The 16838-nt window shown below is 45.5% G+C and overlaps 1 protein-coding gene across 5 annotated transcripts; it reads left to right on the top strand.

Annotated features, from left to right (window-relative positions):
• Positions 1-5369: 5369 nt before the first annotated feature.
• On the top strand, positions 5370-15199 carry LOC147354668 (putative killer cell immunoglobulin-like receptor like protein KIR3DP1). Of its 5 annotated transcripts, XM_086354578.1 has the most exons (9): positions 5370-5442; positions 5585-5620; positions 6746-7012; positions 7889-8188; positions 11736-12035; positions 12293-12343; positions 13088-13205; positions 14520-14572; positions 14683-15199. In XM_086354578.1, the coding sequence occupies exons 1-8, from the start codon at positions 5409-5411 to the stop codon at positions 14569-14571; spliced, it is 1158 nt and encodes a 385-aa protein (XP_086210704.1). In that variant the 5' UTR covers positions 5370-5408; the 3' UTR covers position 14572; positions 14683-15199. The 5 variants fall into 5 exon arrangements, 4 of the variants coding, with proteins under 4 accessions (XP_086210704.1, XP_086210706.1, XP_086210705.1 ...); XM_086354580.1 differs by lacking the exon at positions 11736-12035; XM_086354579.1 differs by lacking the exon at positions 5585-5620 and having other exon boundaries at positions 5392-5442.
• The last annotated feature ends 1639 nt before the right edge of the window (positions 15200-16838 follow it).

Genomic DNA, 16838 nt, shown 5'->3' with positions numbered 1-16838 from the left:
ACAGTGTAGACATGAACCCCAGTTATTCTTATATATCTTCTTTTAAAAAAATAATTGAATGTTAGCATTTGATGCCTGCATTCTGCAGAATCTCAATTCTTCAGCCAGCTATAGAACATGGGTTTACCTGGGTCCTGGGTGTATTTCTGCTGTGTGGCACCAATGCCTGGTACAGAGTAGGTCTCTGCAATAATTTATGAACTGATCAAAGGTGAGAAGTAAATTCCATTTCTGTAGGGGACAGGGAAAATAAAGTTCTGAGTCTTATTTGGAGCCAAACTGTCCAGGGCTGATTCAGAACGAGAACCTTGGTCCCACCCTCTGGAGCAGGGGGTTAGACCAGGCAGAAAGAGAAAGAGCTGAGACCTCATGTCTGGGCTGAGATGCCTCCTAAGCCCTGCCTGGAGACATCAGAGCAAGGTCCACGGAGGGGCCACACCGTGTTGTGAGTCCATGGCCGTGGGAACCCTGAGGGGTGGCGGCAGCCCCCCAGGGACCACATCCTGTTTGTCCTCTAGGGCCCCGTGGTCTCCTCATCTGTACAGGGCAGGGGCAGGGGCAGCTGGGCACTCAGAGCTGTAGACATGCCTTCCATCTTCTCTGAGCTTCTTCTCCTTTGCCAGTTGTGCAGAGCAGGGAGGGCACTGCAGGGGGGCACATGATGCCCACCCTGCCCCCAGTTCACGGGAACCTCAGGGTTCAGACAGCGTGAGGGGCCAGGGATTCTGATGGGGAGAGAATTGGCCCAAGCTTTCGGTGGCAAATCTTTCACTTCCAGGGCTGAGTCTGGGCCAGAGGACCCCTAACCCTGCAGGTGAGTCCTCCTGGGTCTCCTGGGACCCATATCTCACTTGAGTCCCAGGAAGTTGGTAGGGGCAAGGTCAGGGCACTGGGATTCTAGAGTGATGCTGGTGAAACCTGGAAGGGCTCATGAGATGAGCTGGGGAGTGAGGGGTGGGGAAGTCCTGGGACTCAGCCTCTGATTTCCTTCCAGGGACCTTCCACAAACCCACCATCTGGGCTGAGACTCTTTTGGGCAGCTCGGGTTCCCATGTGAATACACCCTAGGCAGAGTTGGAATGTGAGAGTGAGTACACAGACCATCAGGGAGTATGCTGCAGTTGGCCTGCATTATTTGGAGAAGGAAATGGCAATGCATTCCAGTATTCTTGTCTGCAAAATCCCATGAACATTGGAGCCTGCCAGCCTACCGTCCATAGGGTTGCAAAGAGTCGGACACGGCTGAGTGACTTCATTTTCTTTCATCTTGTTTTAAAATTTATTTATTTTACTGGTTCCATTTTTTAATCTCATCATATACATATTTTATTGAAGTGTAGTTGACTTACAATGTTTCAGGTGTACAGCAAGGTGATTTTCAGTTATAAAGCACACAAACATTATTTTTCAGATTATTTTCCATTTTAGGTTATTACAAGATATTGACTATAGTTCTCCATGCTATACAGTAAATCTTTTTTGCTTGTTGCATACAGTTTTTAAAAAATTAGAAATCTAGCATTGTATTCATACTTCTATTTTTTTTTCTTTTATTTTATTTTATTTTTAAACTTTACAATATTGTATTAGTTTTGCCAAATATCGAAATGAATCCACCACAGGTATACCACGTCAGTGTTATGCTACACTGAGAGTGAAAGCATGATGCCAAAATCCCACCATGTCCATGATAAAAGTAAATAGAAAACAATGGCAATGTTAATTGTGGGAGGAAATATTGAATCACATTATTTTACTGGTGGGCTTTCCTGGTGACTCAGATGATAAAGACTCTGCCTGCAACACAGGAGACCTGAGTCGATCCCTCAGTTGGGACAATCTCCTGGAGCTGGAAATAGCAACCCACCCCAGCATTCTTGCCTGGAGAACCCCCATGGACAGAGGAGTCTGGTGGGTTGCAGCCCATGGGATCACAAAGAGTCAGACATGACTAAGGGCCTAAACTATTCTCAAGGCTCTGAACTTAAAAGGTATAACACTTTCCCATTCGTATAGAGATAAAAAGTGACAGAACAGACAGAACCTTTTGCATTGTCAGAGGCTTAATGACCAGATCTGCATGGACAGCTTGGAGAACAAAGGATTCCAGGATGAAAAGATTTCCACAATGGAGGGGACGTAGTATAGCTATGGCTGATCCATGTCGATGTATGGCAGAAACCATCACAGTATTGTAATTGCCCTTTAATTAAACATAAATAAACTAAGGGGGGGAAAAGCTTGCAACAGGGCTTCCCTGCTGGTCCACTGGTTGGGAATCTGCCTGCCCATGTGGGGGACATGGGCCTGATCCCAGGACCGAGAAGATTTCACATGCCTTGGGGCTGTTAAGCCAGTGGGCCTCAAGCCCATGTGCCTAGATCGGGTGCTCCACAACAAGAGAAGCCACAGCTATAAGAGACCCTGCACACAGCAAAGAGCTGCCCAACTTCCCACAATTAGAGAAAGCCTGTGCACAGCGACGAAGACCCAGCACAGCCATTAACTAGTTAATTAAAACACTGCAACAACCAGCAACACCTCCTCCTCTTTTAGTGTGTGTGTGTCTGTGTGTGTGTGTGTGTGTAAGTGTGAAAGTGTGGGTTCACACATGGGTGTTTAATGTGTATTGTTCTCTTTTCTTGGAATTTTCTTCCCCATGGGCTAGGGTTATTTTATATTCAGTAAACACTGTTTGACCATCCCTCTCACTCCCCAAAAAGCCCATCTAAGTCAGGTAAGATGATTCTATGGGGCACAAGTTCATGATCTCCTTGGTCTGCTGGCTTTCCAATAAAGTCACTATTCCTTTCCTGAAGACCTCATCACTCTGTCCCTTGACAAACAACGTGAGGTTGGACTCAGAGCACATTCATGAGACATTGGCAGAGGTGTCGTTCATTTTAGCGAAAATCCATAGACGTCACTCTCACAATTGGTATCTGTGGTTTAAAAGAAGATACGCAGATGGCCAACAGGCATATGAAGAGATGCTCAGCATTGCTCATTACTAGAGAAAGGCAAATCGACACTCCAAGGAGGTACCACCTCATACCGATCAGAATGGCCAACATTAGACAGTTGCCGAATAATAGATGGTGGAGAGGGTGTGGAGGAGAGGGAAACCCTCTTACATTGCTGGGGGGAGTGGAAACTGGTGCAGCCACTGCGGAAAACAGTATGGAAGTTTCTCAAAAAAAGTAAAAACAGAGTTTCCACATGATCCAACAATTCCAGTACCAAGCATATATCTGGAAAAAAACTATACCTTGAAATGACTCATGCACCCCTATGCCTATTGCAGCAAAACTTACAATAGCCAAGACATGGGAACAGCCTAATTGTCCACTGACTGATGATTGGATAAAGAAGATGTATATGCTTATACAGACAGAGAATGGAATACCACTCAGACATTAAAAAAATGAAATCATGCCATTTGCAGCAGCATGGATGAACCTCGAGATTAACATATTAAGTGAAGTAGACAGAAAGAGAAAGACAATTTTCTGTGATATCAGCCATGTGTGGAATCTAAAAGGAACATATCAATGAAACAGGAACAGACTCACAGACATAGAGAACAGGCTTGTGGTTGCCAAGGAGGGAAGGACTGGGAGCCTGGGATTAGCAGATGAAATCTATTTATACATAGAATGGATAAAGAATGAGGTCCTACAGTATGGCACAGGGAATTTTATTCAGTATCCTGGCATAAATCATAAAGGAAAGAATATATATGTCAAGCTGAATCAATGTGCTGTACAGCAGAAATGAACTATACTACAATAATTTTTTTTAATTTTTAAAAATTTGTGGTTTCTATATCTGCAATGAAACATTAATGGCAGTAAAAATGCACAAACTGAAATGACAAAGAATACAGACCAATTCTGAAACATGATATTAAGTAAATAAGAGGAAATTTTAAGAAAAGCGACTGTACTGTTACTCTATTACATACATAATGATCAAGGGGAGACCAGATTTATTACTTACAAAGCATCACTAATCTTAACGACCCCCACCCCCAGTAAAATGGTGTGGAATCGCTGCCCTTACTGAGGTTCTTTCCTGTCTATGAACAACAGCTGAACTGGGTGTATGTCTGCCCTTGGAGTCCTGAAACAGCTGGGCCATTTTGCCCCAGTTTGGAGTTGATTGACACGCTCCTCACTCAAGCATTTTGGAGCTTGGAAGTCTCTACTTGACATATTTGTGTACCTTTGAGTATCTAGGAAGTAAGGTTGTCCACCTTTTCAGGCAGAACAAATCCCCCTCCCAAAAAAACACCACAGTCATCTTTACACACATTATCTTTGTGTACATGTGTGGTCCTTGGATTGGAAAGGGAGGAAGAGAGAGAGATAGAGAGTGTTGTGTGTGCGAAGTTTCCACTCACAGTCACGAAATAATTTCAGATGAAGAAGAGTCAGAGAAAGACAAATATCACATGATATCATTTATTTGTGACATCTAAAAAAATGAACTTACTTACAACACAGACTCACAGAGAATGAACTTACGGTTACCAGGGGAATAGTGTCAGGGGGAGGTTAGATTGGAAGTTTGGGACTGACGTATACACAAGGCTATATTAAAAACGCATGACCACAGGGACCAACTGTATCAAACAGAGAATTCTACATAATATTCTGTAACTACCTAAGTGGGAAAAGAATTTGAAAAGCAATAGATGCATGTATATGTATCACTGATTCACTTTGTTGTACATCTGAAACTAACACAGTTAGTTTCTTAATCACATATATTACAATACAGAATTTTTTCATATGTTCAAAGAGCCATATTATGCATGTCTGGTCCTCCCATAACCCAGCGGGATGGTTTGGGGAGAAGGAGGGTTCAGGATAGGGAACACGTGTACCTGTGCCAGATTCATGTTGATATATGGCAAAACCAATACAATATTGTAAAGTTAAAAAATAAAAGAAAATAAAGGGGAAAATAGGGGAAAAAAAGAATGCAGAATAAAAGTATTAATGAGTCTTTAATTGGCAACCTGCACTGAGCCTGACATACGAGGTGGGAACATGTGATTTCTCTTCTTTGAAGAGTTAAGGTTAATGAGATTTATCATGAGCTTGGGAACAGCATTCTGCATGGGATACACTGAATCACCGTTACTACTTCCTAAAGGCAGCAAGATATGTCTGAATCCTCTTAGGTTTATAGTGTTTAGGGAAACAAAAAGTGACGATCGGGTCATGAGGCATGCTCCGTGATGCGGCTCAGGTCAGACTTCCATCCCTGGAGTGAGAAAAGGCTGGCCATCTTCCCATGTGACATGACCCAGGCTGACTGTAACAACAACACCGCCCGCTTCCGCATCCTGTGCCTCTGTCAGCTTTGCTCAGTTCTGCCTCCTGTCTCACAGAAGCAGAGCCATGTGCCCCACACTCCTCAGCCTCCTGAGTCTCGGTGAGTCCAGAAAGACACAGTCGGAGAGGGTTATGGTGGAAACCGGGGGGTCTTCACACCACTGACCAGGTTCCCTGGATGAGGGTGCAAGGAGCGTGGGGTCCATCAGGACAAGCCATTTCTGACAGGCTTTTCCTTCTAGGATTCTGTGTGAGTCTGAGGATCTGGGCAGCTGTGAGTGAGTCCTCCTCATCCCTTATTTCTCTGTTGAGCAGAGTAGTTGGGGCTGATGCAGATGACACTGGGGGCCGGGGTGAGACCCCTGTCAGTACAGCGAGAGCCCTGTGTCCTGTGGATCCCAGGTCCTCCTATTGGCCTTGATAGTCATCTTTGCTCTCACCAGAGGTTAGCCCAGCTCTGGACTCTGGACCTGAAGGCACAGTGTGAAGTCTGGGAGCTGGGAGCTAGGCCCACTGAGTGCCATTTCTATCATGAGAGGGGAGCAAGAGGCTGAAGCCCACAGACCCTCCCCTACAAGCTGGCTCCTGGCATCTCCAACTGGCCCTTAACAACAGGATCTGCAGGACCGCCTGCTAGACCTGACCCCAGGGAAGGGTCTGGTCATCAGGCAGGGCCACTTGGACCTTGTCACACATTTGACGTAGGTTAGCTAACAAAGGAGCGAGGTTCAAGGTTTACTTCCTTCTTTTTAGTCTAGTGGCTTTTTCACTGCTTTGTTGTGTTAGTGTTAGTCAGTCATGTCCTACTCCTTTCGACCCCATGGACTGTAGCTCACCAGGCTCCTCTGTCCATGGGATTCTCCAGGCAAGAATATGGAGGTGGTTGCCATTTCCTTATCCAGGGGATCTTGCCATCTCAGGGACTGAACCCTGGTCTCCTGCCTTGCAGGAAGATTCTTTACCATTTTGAGCTACAACAAATGCAACAGGGAAGTCCTTTTGCTTCTTGTCCATGCATCAATTTTTCTGTGGTATTTTATTTTGCCTTCATTGTGCAGCTTGTGGGATCTTTCCGGGATCAGGGTTTCAACTTGGGCCCTTGGCAGAGAAAGTGCCAAGTCCTAACGACTGGGCAGCCCAGGTTTTTTGTGTTTTGAGAGAAAGGTTCTCAACATTTTGTCAACCCAAGGAGTGATTCATGTCCTGAGAATTTCCATGATGTCCGTCCTGGATTGACTGTGTCTCTGTCTGTCCCCAAGCCCCAGGTGTCCTTGAGCATCAGGGTGATGCACTTTAGGGGAGAAGAGTTCGAAGAATTAAAGGGGAAGCCCACCTACGAGGGCTGTGGGGAGAGCTGACTGTTCCCATTTTCTTCTCAAAGCCTGTGTCTCCTTTTCTCCTAGGTAAATATGAGAAGCTGTCTTTGTCCGCCTGGCCAAGCCCCGTGGTTCCCTTAGGACAGACTGTGACTCTTCAGTGTCACTCCCATTCTCCACTTAAGAGATTCAGACTGTTCAAAAGAGATGGGAAAAGGCGTCTGCCTGAGCTCCAAGGACATCATTTCAATAACTTCACCCTTGGCCCGGTGACCGGAGAACATGCCGGGTCCTACACATGTTCTGGAGCCTACCGGTCTGCACCCAGTGACCCCCTGCAGATTGTGGTCTCAGGTAGGAGGGGTCCAGCCCAGCCCAGTACAGCCGTGCCTGCAGGTAATCCTACACTAGGTCCACTTGCCCGTGCAGAGCAAGAATTCCTCAGGACTCCCAGCCAGGACCAAACCAGGGAAAGAGAACCCACTCTGAGGGTTTAAACTCAGGGTGTAGAATAGAGGGATGGGGTGCCCCAAGGCAGGAAGGAGGAGCCTCCCTAGGCATGAGTTAGACAGGATGCTGCCACTGCCTACCAGCAGGGAGGATGGGGCACGACCCTGATCCAGCACCTGCCACCCGTTAGGGAGCTATAATCCCATTTGAAGGAGCTGGAGCCTCAGGGACAAGTCCCAGGAATGTCTCAGAGGCATGAGGTGGGGACACAGATGGGGAAATGTTCCCTTTTCTCCACCTCCACCCCAATGTCCTGAAGTCAGCGCCCACATTCTAGATGAGTGTGAAGGGAGCCAGGGTATGCATCCTCAGACCCACCCCAGCCCCCACCACACATATTAGGGATGGGATGAAGCTAAGAGCATGGTAACGCACTCCAGTATTCTCAACTGGAGAATCCCATGGGCAGAGGAGCCTGGCTGGCTACAGTCCATGGAGTTGCACAGAGTCGGACTCAACTGAAGTGACTGAGTAAGCATGCATGAACCCGAGAGCAGATCCAACAGCTAAAGGGCTTAGAATGAGCACAGAGGAAGGGGAGGTCTTGAACAAAAAGAAACATGAGCCAAAACCCGAGAACAAGGCTAAAGAGAATGCAACAAAACACACAGGAAGGGTAGTTGGCTCCGCTGGTAAATGGGGAGGAGTTTTACACCTTCAGATGTCAGCGGAAGGGCCAAGGTGGGTGACTCACTGAAGCTCACAACCTTTTGTTCCTAGGTGTGTTCAAAAAACCCTCCATCTCAGCCCACCCAGGGCCCCTCGTGCAGCAGGGAGACAATGTGACCCTCTGCTGTCACTCACTGGTGATGTTTGACAAGTTTATCCTGCACCATGAAAACAGCACAGGGCATTTCCAGAGACGTGGAGAGATGCTCACTGGTGGGTATGCCCCAGCTGACTTCTCCATTGGCCCCATGACTTTGGCGAGTGCCGGCACCTACAGATGCTACAGCTCTCTCAGAAGATCCCCCTATGAGTGGTCAGCCCCCAGCGACCCTGTGGACATCATGATCACAGGTGAGTGTGGCCATACGTCCCTTCTGCTCTCTGTGTCACAGAAGGTCTGGTGTCCAGTCCAGCATCAGTACTGGGAGAGAATGACAGGCGTGCAGAGACACTCACAAACTCAGGAGAGGGAACAAACCAGAGAGAGAGGAGGTGTGAACACGGAAGGGAAAAGAGAACAGAGTCCCTGCCGTGTACTAAGGAGAAGACACAGCCGGTGACAGACTGAAGGACCAAGAACATGAAAGAACGACCAATAGAGAAAAATGTACCAGAGCAGGGACCCAGGAAATTCCCCGCTCAGGCAGCCAACGATGGTTGGTTAAGGGGTTGGTTTCCCGCTTTCATGTCAGAGCTCCCTTCCTCTGTCAGCAGCACATTGTGGTACCAGACGCCCTTGCTGTCCAGCCCCTGGGTGATCGAGATGGAGGTTGACACCCTGACATTGCTCAGGGTCGTGGTTTAACGCGTCCTTCTGCACAAAGAGGCGGGGGGAGTGGTCCCTCCAACCATCCCGGCTAAACCATCCCTTCCAGCCCTTGGAGGTGGGCAGGGCAGCGCTGAACACGCCCTCAAGAAAGAGGTGGTCAAAGATTAATGAGATTCAGGCAATTTTCACTCCATAATCTCTTCTTCTGGGTCAATGCCGTGTTTGCTGATGGTCCCCAGCAGTAGTTAGTAGTCTATTTAGTAGTAGTCTGCTTATTTCAAGAGAATGGCACATCTGGTTGATTTTTATAATTTATTTTATCTTATTTATGTTTGTTGAAGTCTAGTTGATTTCAGATGTTGTTAATTCCTGTTGTACAACAGAGTGATTCAGTTATTCATATACATATATTCTTTCTTTAAAAAAGAATATTAAATGACAATCCATTTTAAAAATTATTTATTTTTTAAAAGGATTTTAAATGACACTCCATTTTTAAAGTTATTTCTAAGTTTTCTTTTTTTATTTATTATTTTTTTAACTTTACAATATTGTATTGGTTTTGCCATATATCAACATGAATCCACCACAGGTATACATGTGTTCCGCACCCTGTAGCCTCCTCCCTCCTCCCTCCCCATACCATCCCTCTGGGTCATCCCAGTGTAAAACTCTCACTATTTGCAGATGACATGATCCTCTACATAGAAAACCCTAAAGACTCCACCAGAAAATTACTAGAACTAATCAATGATTATAGTAAAGTTGCAGGATATAAAATCAACACACAGAAATCCCTTGCATTCCTATACACTAATAATGAGAAAACAGAAAGAGAAATTAAGGAAACAATTCCATTCACCATTGCAATGAAGAGAATAAAATACTTAGGAATATATCTACCTAAAGAAACTAAAGACCTATATATAGAAAACTATAAAACACTGGTGAAAGAAATCAAAGAGGACACTAATAGATGGAGAAATATACCATGTTCATGGATTGGAAGAATCAATATAGTGAAAATGAGTATACTACCCAAAGCAATTTATAGATTCAATGCAATCCCTATCAAGCTACCAACAGTATTCTTCACAGAGCTAGAACAAATAATTTCACAATTTGTATGGAAATACAAAAAACCTCGAATAGCCAAAGCGATCTTGAGAAAGAAAAATGGAACTGGAGGAATCAACCTACCTGACTTCAGGCTCTACTACAAAGCCACAGTTATCAAGACAGTATGGTACTGGCACAAAGACAGAAATATAGATCAATGGAACAAAATAGAAAGCCCAGAGATAAATCCACGCACATATGGACACCTTATCTTTGACAAAGGAGGCAAGAATATACAGTGGATTAAAGACAATCTCTTTAACAAGTGGTGCTGGGAAATCTGGTCAACCACTTGTAAAAGAATGAAACTAGAACACTTTCTAACACCATATACAAAAATAAACTCAAAATGGATTAAAGATCTCAACATAAGACCAGAAACTATAAAACTCCTAGAGGAGAACATAGGCAAAACACTCTCTGACATACATCACAGCAGGATCCTCTATGACCCACCTCCCAGAATATTGGAAATAAAAGCAAAAATAAACAAATGGGACCTAATTAACCTTAAAAGCTTCTGCACATCAAAGGAAACTATTAGCAAGGTGAAAAGACAGCCTTCAGAATGGGAGAAAATAATAGCAAATGAAGCAACTGACAAACAACTAATCTCAAAAATATACAAGCAACTCCTACAGCTCAACTCCAGAAAAATAAATGACCCAATCAAAAAATGGGCCAAAGATCTAAATAGACATTTCTCCAAAGAAGACATACAGATGGCTAACAAACACTTGAAAAGATGTTCAACATCACTCTTTATCAGAGAAATGCAAATCAAAACCACTATGAGGTACCATTTCACACCAGTCAGAATGGCTGCGATCCAAAAGTCTACAAATAATAAATGCTGGAGAGGGTGTGGAGAAAAGGGAACCCTCTTACACTGTTGGTGGGAATGCAAATTAGTACAGCCACTATGGAGAACAGTGTGGAGATTCCTTCAAAAACTGGAAATAGAACTGCCTTATGATCCAGCAATCCCACTGCTGGGCATACACACTGAGGAAACCAGAAGGGAAAGAGACACGTGTACCCCAATGTTCATCGCAGCACTGTTTATAATAGCCAGGACATGGAAGCAACCTAGATGTCCATCAGCAGATGAATGGATAAGAAAGCTGTGGTACATATACACAATGGAGTATTACTCAGCCATTAAAAAGAATACATTTGAATCAGTTCTAATGAGGTGGATGAAACTGGAGACTATTATACAGAGTGAAGTAAGCCAGAAGGAAAAACATAAATACAGTATACTAACGCATGTATATGGAATTTAGAAAGATGGTAACGATAACCCTGTGTACGAGACAGCAAAAGAGACACTGATGTATAGAACAGTCTTATGGACTCTGTGGGAGAGGGAGAGGGTGGGAAGATTTGGGAGAATGTCATTGAAACATGTGAAATGTCATGTATGAAACGAGATGCCAGTCCAGGTTCAGTGCACGATGCTGGATGCTTGGGGCTGGTGCGCTGGGAAGGCCCAGGGGGATGGTATGGGGAGGTTGGGAGGGAGGAGGGTTCAGGATGGGGAGCAAAAAAAAAAAAAAAAAAAATGACACTCCATTTTTAAAGTTATTTCTAAGTTTTCTTTTTTTATTTATTGTTTTTTTAACTTTACAATATTGTATTGGTTTTGCCATATATCAACATGAATCCACCACAGGTATACATGTGTTCCCCACCCTGTAGCCTCCTCCCTCCTCCCTCCCCATACCATCCCTCTGGGTGTCCCAGTGCACCAGCCCCAAGCATCCAGTATCGAGATTCGAACCTGGACTGGTGACTCGTTTCATATATGATATTATACATGTTTCAATGCCATTCTCCCAAATCAACCCACCCTCTCTGTGCTGGGTACCCTTTACTGTGGGGCTTTCTCTCCTGGCAGTGGGCGGCCTTCTCATTGCAGTGCTGCTCTTGTTGCACACTTCAGGCTTTAGTCCTCTACTTAGGAGTAGAGTTACTTTGTGCTCTAAGATCAAGCTCTCCTCCTTCCAGGTCTGTCCAAAAAACCCTCTCTCTCAGCCCAAGGGGGCCCCATGGTGAGGTCAGGAGAGAACGTGACCTTGGTCTGCAGCTCCGAGAGCGCCTTTGACCAGTTCCATTTGCTCAGGGAGGGGGTGAACCTTGGACGCCATCTCGCTGGAGGGCAGAGCCCCCGCAGAGCACTCCAGGCAGAGTTCCCTCTGGGTCCTGGGACCCCAGCCCACAGCGGGGTCTACAGGTGTTACGGCTCTTTCACTCGCTCTCCCTACTCGTGGTCAAACTCCAGCGACCCACTGTTCCTGTCTGTCACAGGTGAGCAACCTCTTCCTGGCCCATGCTTTGTTGTTCCTGTTCAGACGCTATGTTGTCCAACCCTTTGCCACCCTGAGGCCTGCAGCACAACAGACTCCTCTGTCCTTCACTATCTCCTCCACGTGGATCACAGCCTTGTAGTGGTGAAGGGGCCTTCGTACCTCAGTGAAGCTATGAGCCAGTCATGCAGGGCCACCCAAGCCTGACGGATCATAGTGAATAGTTACTGTTCACCCCTTCTGGCTTTTTTCTCTAAGGATCCACTACAAGTACTTGCCCATCAATCATGGATCCACACACCACAGAAGGTAAGCAAGACGGTCTCCTATCTCAGCAAATTTCTGAGAAGACAGAGGGTCCCTGTGTGAGTGTTCATTCTACCACCTCCCAGTTGTGACTTTGGGCTCCTCAACATCCCTGTCATGTCAGCATTTGAGATCATGGTCTGTATTAGAACCAGAGAGGGCACTGAGTTTCTCATTCTCTGGGACTGGGAATTTCTAAAGTGAACAAAGCGAGACCAAGTGATTTGACCCCATGCTTAAGGGAGATGCTTACCCTCCCTCCACCAGTATCTTTGGGGAAGGATGCAGGGGACAAGGGGAGAGTTTTAGGGAGCACCTTCAATATGTGCTATTCCTCTGTTAGTGTTTTATGAACTAAACATTCCACAGTTCAGAAATAGAAGTGTCATGTCTTCTTGAGGATTCCATTCCAAGTATATGTGGATGGAGGGGGAAATATATGGAGGATTAAAGCAGTCCCCATTCATGCAAAATCACCATGCCTTGTCACATGGGGCAGCAGAGAAAAACTGCATTGGTGCCTGGGGGACCTGGTTTCAGACCGCTGCTGGTCTTCCATGGCCTCTTTACTTCATCCACTGCTAGCATCTCTCCTGGATGCTGTGGTACCTCCTGGGAAGTGGAGACCATACTGATCAGGTTGAGAGCTGCTGACACACTTTGACACAAGGATACAATAACTCCTGTGTGTAGGGGCAGGGTGGATGCAACGAATAACCAGACCTTCTTCCCTTTGATCGTTGGCAGAAGCACGGCTTCCTCAAGGCCACTCCAGCCAGCTGCACCTTCTCCTTAGGCTCTCCGTAGCCTTCATCTATACCAGCATCTTCCTCGCTGTTCTTGTCTGTCACTGGTTACCCATAAAGTAAGTATGAAGAGCCAAGCTGTCACTGGTGTTCTCCCACAATCATAAGTCTGAAGGAGGGAAGCACAGTGTCATGTGACACAGGGGGAGGTGGGCTCATAGCAGAGAATGACGTTTTCACTTCCTGTAGGTTAAAAAGTGATTTCCATTGTTGTACTCCCTGAATGAATATATTCCAGAGACCCATGGAACCCTGTTCTTTTTATGAAAATATGTGTTAATTTATTCTTAGCTGCATCAGGTCTCAGCTGCAGCATGAGGGATCCTCACTGCTGTGCTGGGGTGCAGTTCAAGGCTCCAGAGCTCGTGGGCTCAGCAGTTGCAGCATTGAGGATAGTTGCTTCAAGGCATGTGGGATCTCAGTTCTCCCACCTAGGATAGAACCCATACTCTCTGCACTGGAAGGTTGACCCTTTATCCCTGGGTCCCCAGGAACATTCCAAGGCCTGTTCTGCCCTTCAACCACTGCCATCCGTTCTTCTCCCCTTTATGATCTCGGGAATCTGCTGATACGAATTAGACAATGGTCCATAACAGAATATGTAGGATGGACTTCTTGGGTTTCAACAGATTCCTGAGAGAGTCTGTCAGTGGCTGGGCTTGTATAGGGGATTTTTTTTTTTTTTTTTTTTTTTTGCAGCTTAAAGCAATATCCATTTATTATTTAACAGTTATCTGGATCTGATGTACAGATGGGCTCAACTGGGTTCTCTGCTTAGGGTTTCCCAAGGCTGAAAATAAGGAGTCAACCTCTTTCTGGAGACTATAATGAAGAATCTGCATCTAAGCTCGTTCCAGGTAGAGCTTGTTGGTAGAGTTTGGTTTCTTTTTTTTTTTTTCTTTTTTTTTTTCCTCTAATTTTATTTTATTTTTAAACTTTACATAATTGTATTAGTTTTGCCAAATATCAAAATGAATCCGCCACAGGTATACATGTGTTCCCCATCCCGAACCCTCCTCCCTCCTCCCTCCCCATACCATCCCTCTGGCCGTCCCAGTGCACCAGCCCCAAGCATCTAGCATCATGCATCGAACCTGGACTGGCAACTCGTTTCCTACATGATATTTTACATGTTTCATTGCCATTCTCCCAAATCTTCCCACCCTCTCCCTCTCCCACAGAGTCCATAAGACTGTTCTATACATCAGTGTCTCTTTTGCTGTCTCGTATTTTTTTTTAATTTAGTGGAGTAGACAGACTCAGCAACCTGGGGCACACCCCTGCTTTTTTTGGCTTTGATGTCTCCACCAAAGATATGGAGGTCTAGAAGAATCGCCCCCACCCCAAGAGCCTTGACTCTCTTCCATTCGCAGATGTTGCCATCATGGAAGGAGAGCCCAAAGAAGACAGAACAGTGAATGGTGAGGTGAGTCCTTCCACCCAAACCCTTGCCATAGCCTGAGCCCCTCCAATGCCCAATGCCCCAGCCTTCGAAGATCACATTTCATTCCATCATTCACATCTCCTTCCTCTCAGGACCCATCAGCAGAGGATGTGATATTCACCCACTTGAACCACAGGACCCTCTCTGAGACAGTGTTCATTCCTGAGCCTCATGCACCGCTCTGCCGAGACTACTATCTATGAGGAATTCGATGCAAACCAAGACCATGCTGACCCTGACCTGGCCCCATCCTTTGAGCACACAGAATGTTAAAAATTGAAGAGCTACATCTCTTTTTAAAGGGGTTCCTCCATGGGCACTCCTTCTCCTCCTCCAAAGCAGCCCTGCAGCTCTGAGGAGAACAGTGGAGTAAAACAATTATAGGATAGTCTCCAAAAATCTCACCACCTCTTAGTAATCCCCTGGGTATTCTAATACTCTGTTTTAACTATGTAACCTTTTGGGAGAAGTTATTCTAATCAATTGCACTTACTGGGTAGCTTACCATGATCATCCTACTTTTTCAAAAATTCCAGTAAAGCATAACAATTTGCAAGTTGAGTCTTCAAATTATTCAGTTTAAAATAAAATAAAGCCAATTTAAAAAAACCTCTGTTCAGTAATAGCTTACAAAAATGAACTTGTTTACAAGACAGAAACAGACTTGTAGACTTAGAGAACAAACTTAGAGTTACAGAGGGGAAGGATGAGGGGAGAGATAGATTGGAAGTTTAAGATTGACATGTGCAGACTGCTATATTTAAAACAAAATGCCTTCCATGAAACAATAACAAAAGCAATGCAAGTTGGCCAAATAAAAAGATGAAGTATATTCTGTCTGAGATATCCAGTGTGGTGCCTCTTGCCACACGAGGCTGTGTGTTTACATGCTAAGTCATTTCAGTCATGTCCGACTCATGGCGGACCCATGATATTGTGTAGCTCTCTAGGCTCCTAGGTGCATGGGATTCTCCAGGCAAGAATCCTGGAGTGAGTTGCCATTCCCTTCTCAAGGGGATCTTCTTGACCCAGGGATCGAACCCACGTCTCTCATATCTCTTGCATTGGCAGGCGGATTCTTTACCACTGAGCCATCAGGGAAGGCCCCTCGGCCTTTTCCCAGCCGTGTGCACTGAGGATGCTGGGGTTCCAGGGGTAGAAACAAGACAACAAGATGCCCCTAGTCTGGATCTGCACTGGCCGATAAAGTACTTACCCAGCCGCGTGGTACAGACAATGACTCTACGAAGTAAAGCATTCAGTTCTTCAGTCACACCCACCACATTTCAAGTGCTCAGGAGCATCATGTGGCCAGGTGCCAAGGTGCTGGACAGAGCAGATGTTTATTATCACAGATAATACTACTGGACATTCCACGCCAGATCACTGAGGGCTGCAGAGAGAACACCTGCCCCAGCGAGGCTTTGTAAATGTTGTGTTAATCCATCGATATTCACATGTTTAGTCTTTTCTGCTTCTTTTCTCCAAAGCCAAGGATTTGAGAATCTTGTGCCTTTTAAGTTATCAACTGTTGGCACAATGTGGCTTGGCTCAACCAAGCGGAGGGCTGAAGAGGATAACACCATGAGGACCCCGGTGTGAACTGAGTGGCAAATGGGGTGAAAATCAAGCTCCATGGAGCCTTAGTTGCTCACTGAGCTCTCTGTGTGTGATGTCTCTCCTGGCTTAGAACTAAACCGCCCAAGAACTCTTTTACCAAGAAATGTCAGGATTGCTTAAAGTGGAGACATTCTGGGGCTCCTGTGTTGCTACTGTCACTGTTTCCATGTTTCCCCTAATTATCCATTGGTTTTTTTTTTTTCCTTTTTTTTCCCTTGCCTCTAGGTGAGGGACCAAAGTCATGATCTTCATTTTTCTGAATGTTCACAGTGTAGATTTGAACCCCAGTTGTTCTCAGATTACTTCTTTAAAAAAAAAATAATTGAATGTTAGCATTTGATGCCTTCATTCTGCAGAATCTGAGTTCTTCAACCACACACAGAAGATGGGTGTACCTCGGTCATGGGTGTATTTCTGCTGTGTGGCACCAATGCCTGGTACACAGTAGGTGCTCTGCAATAATTTATGAACTGACTGAAGATGAGAAGTAAATTCCATTTCTGGAGGGGACTGGGAAAATAAAGTTCTGAGTCTTATTTGGAGCCAGGCTGTCACAGCTGACTCAGGACGAGAAACTGGGTCCCACCCTCTGGAGCAGGGGGTCAGACCAGGCAGAAAGAGAAAGAGT

This window comes from Bos grunniens, chromosome 18, assembly GCF_055505025.1.
Source record: "Bos grunniens cultivar Pamir isolate PY7600 chromosome 18, Bosgru_T2T1.0, whole genome shotgun sequence".
Lineage (NCBI taxonomy): Eukaryota > Metazoa > Chordata > Mammalia > Artiodactyla > Bovidae > Bos > Bos grunniens.
Note: the sequence above shows the minus strand (reverse complement) of the source record. Positions and strands in the feature narration are given on the sequence as shown.

Coding starts and splice junctions, on each gene's coding strand:
- LOC147354668 (XM_086354577.1), top strand. CDS start 5,521: ATGAGGGTGCAAGGAGCGTGGGGTCCATCAGGACAAGCCATTTCTGAC. Junction 7,013..7,888: donor CCTGCAGATTGTGGTCTCAG/GTAGGAGGGGTC, acceptor TTTTGTTCCTAG/GTGTGTTCAAAAAACCCTCC. Junction 8,189..11,735: donor TGTGGACATCATGATCACAG/GTGAGTGTGGCC, acceptor TCCTCCTTCCAG/GTCTGTCCAAAAAACCCTCT.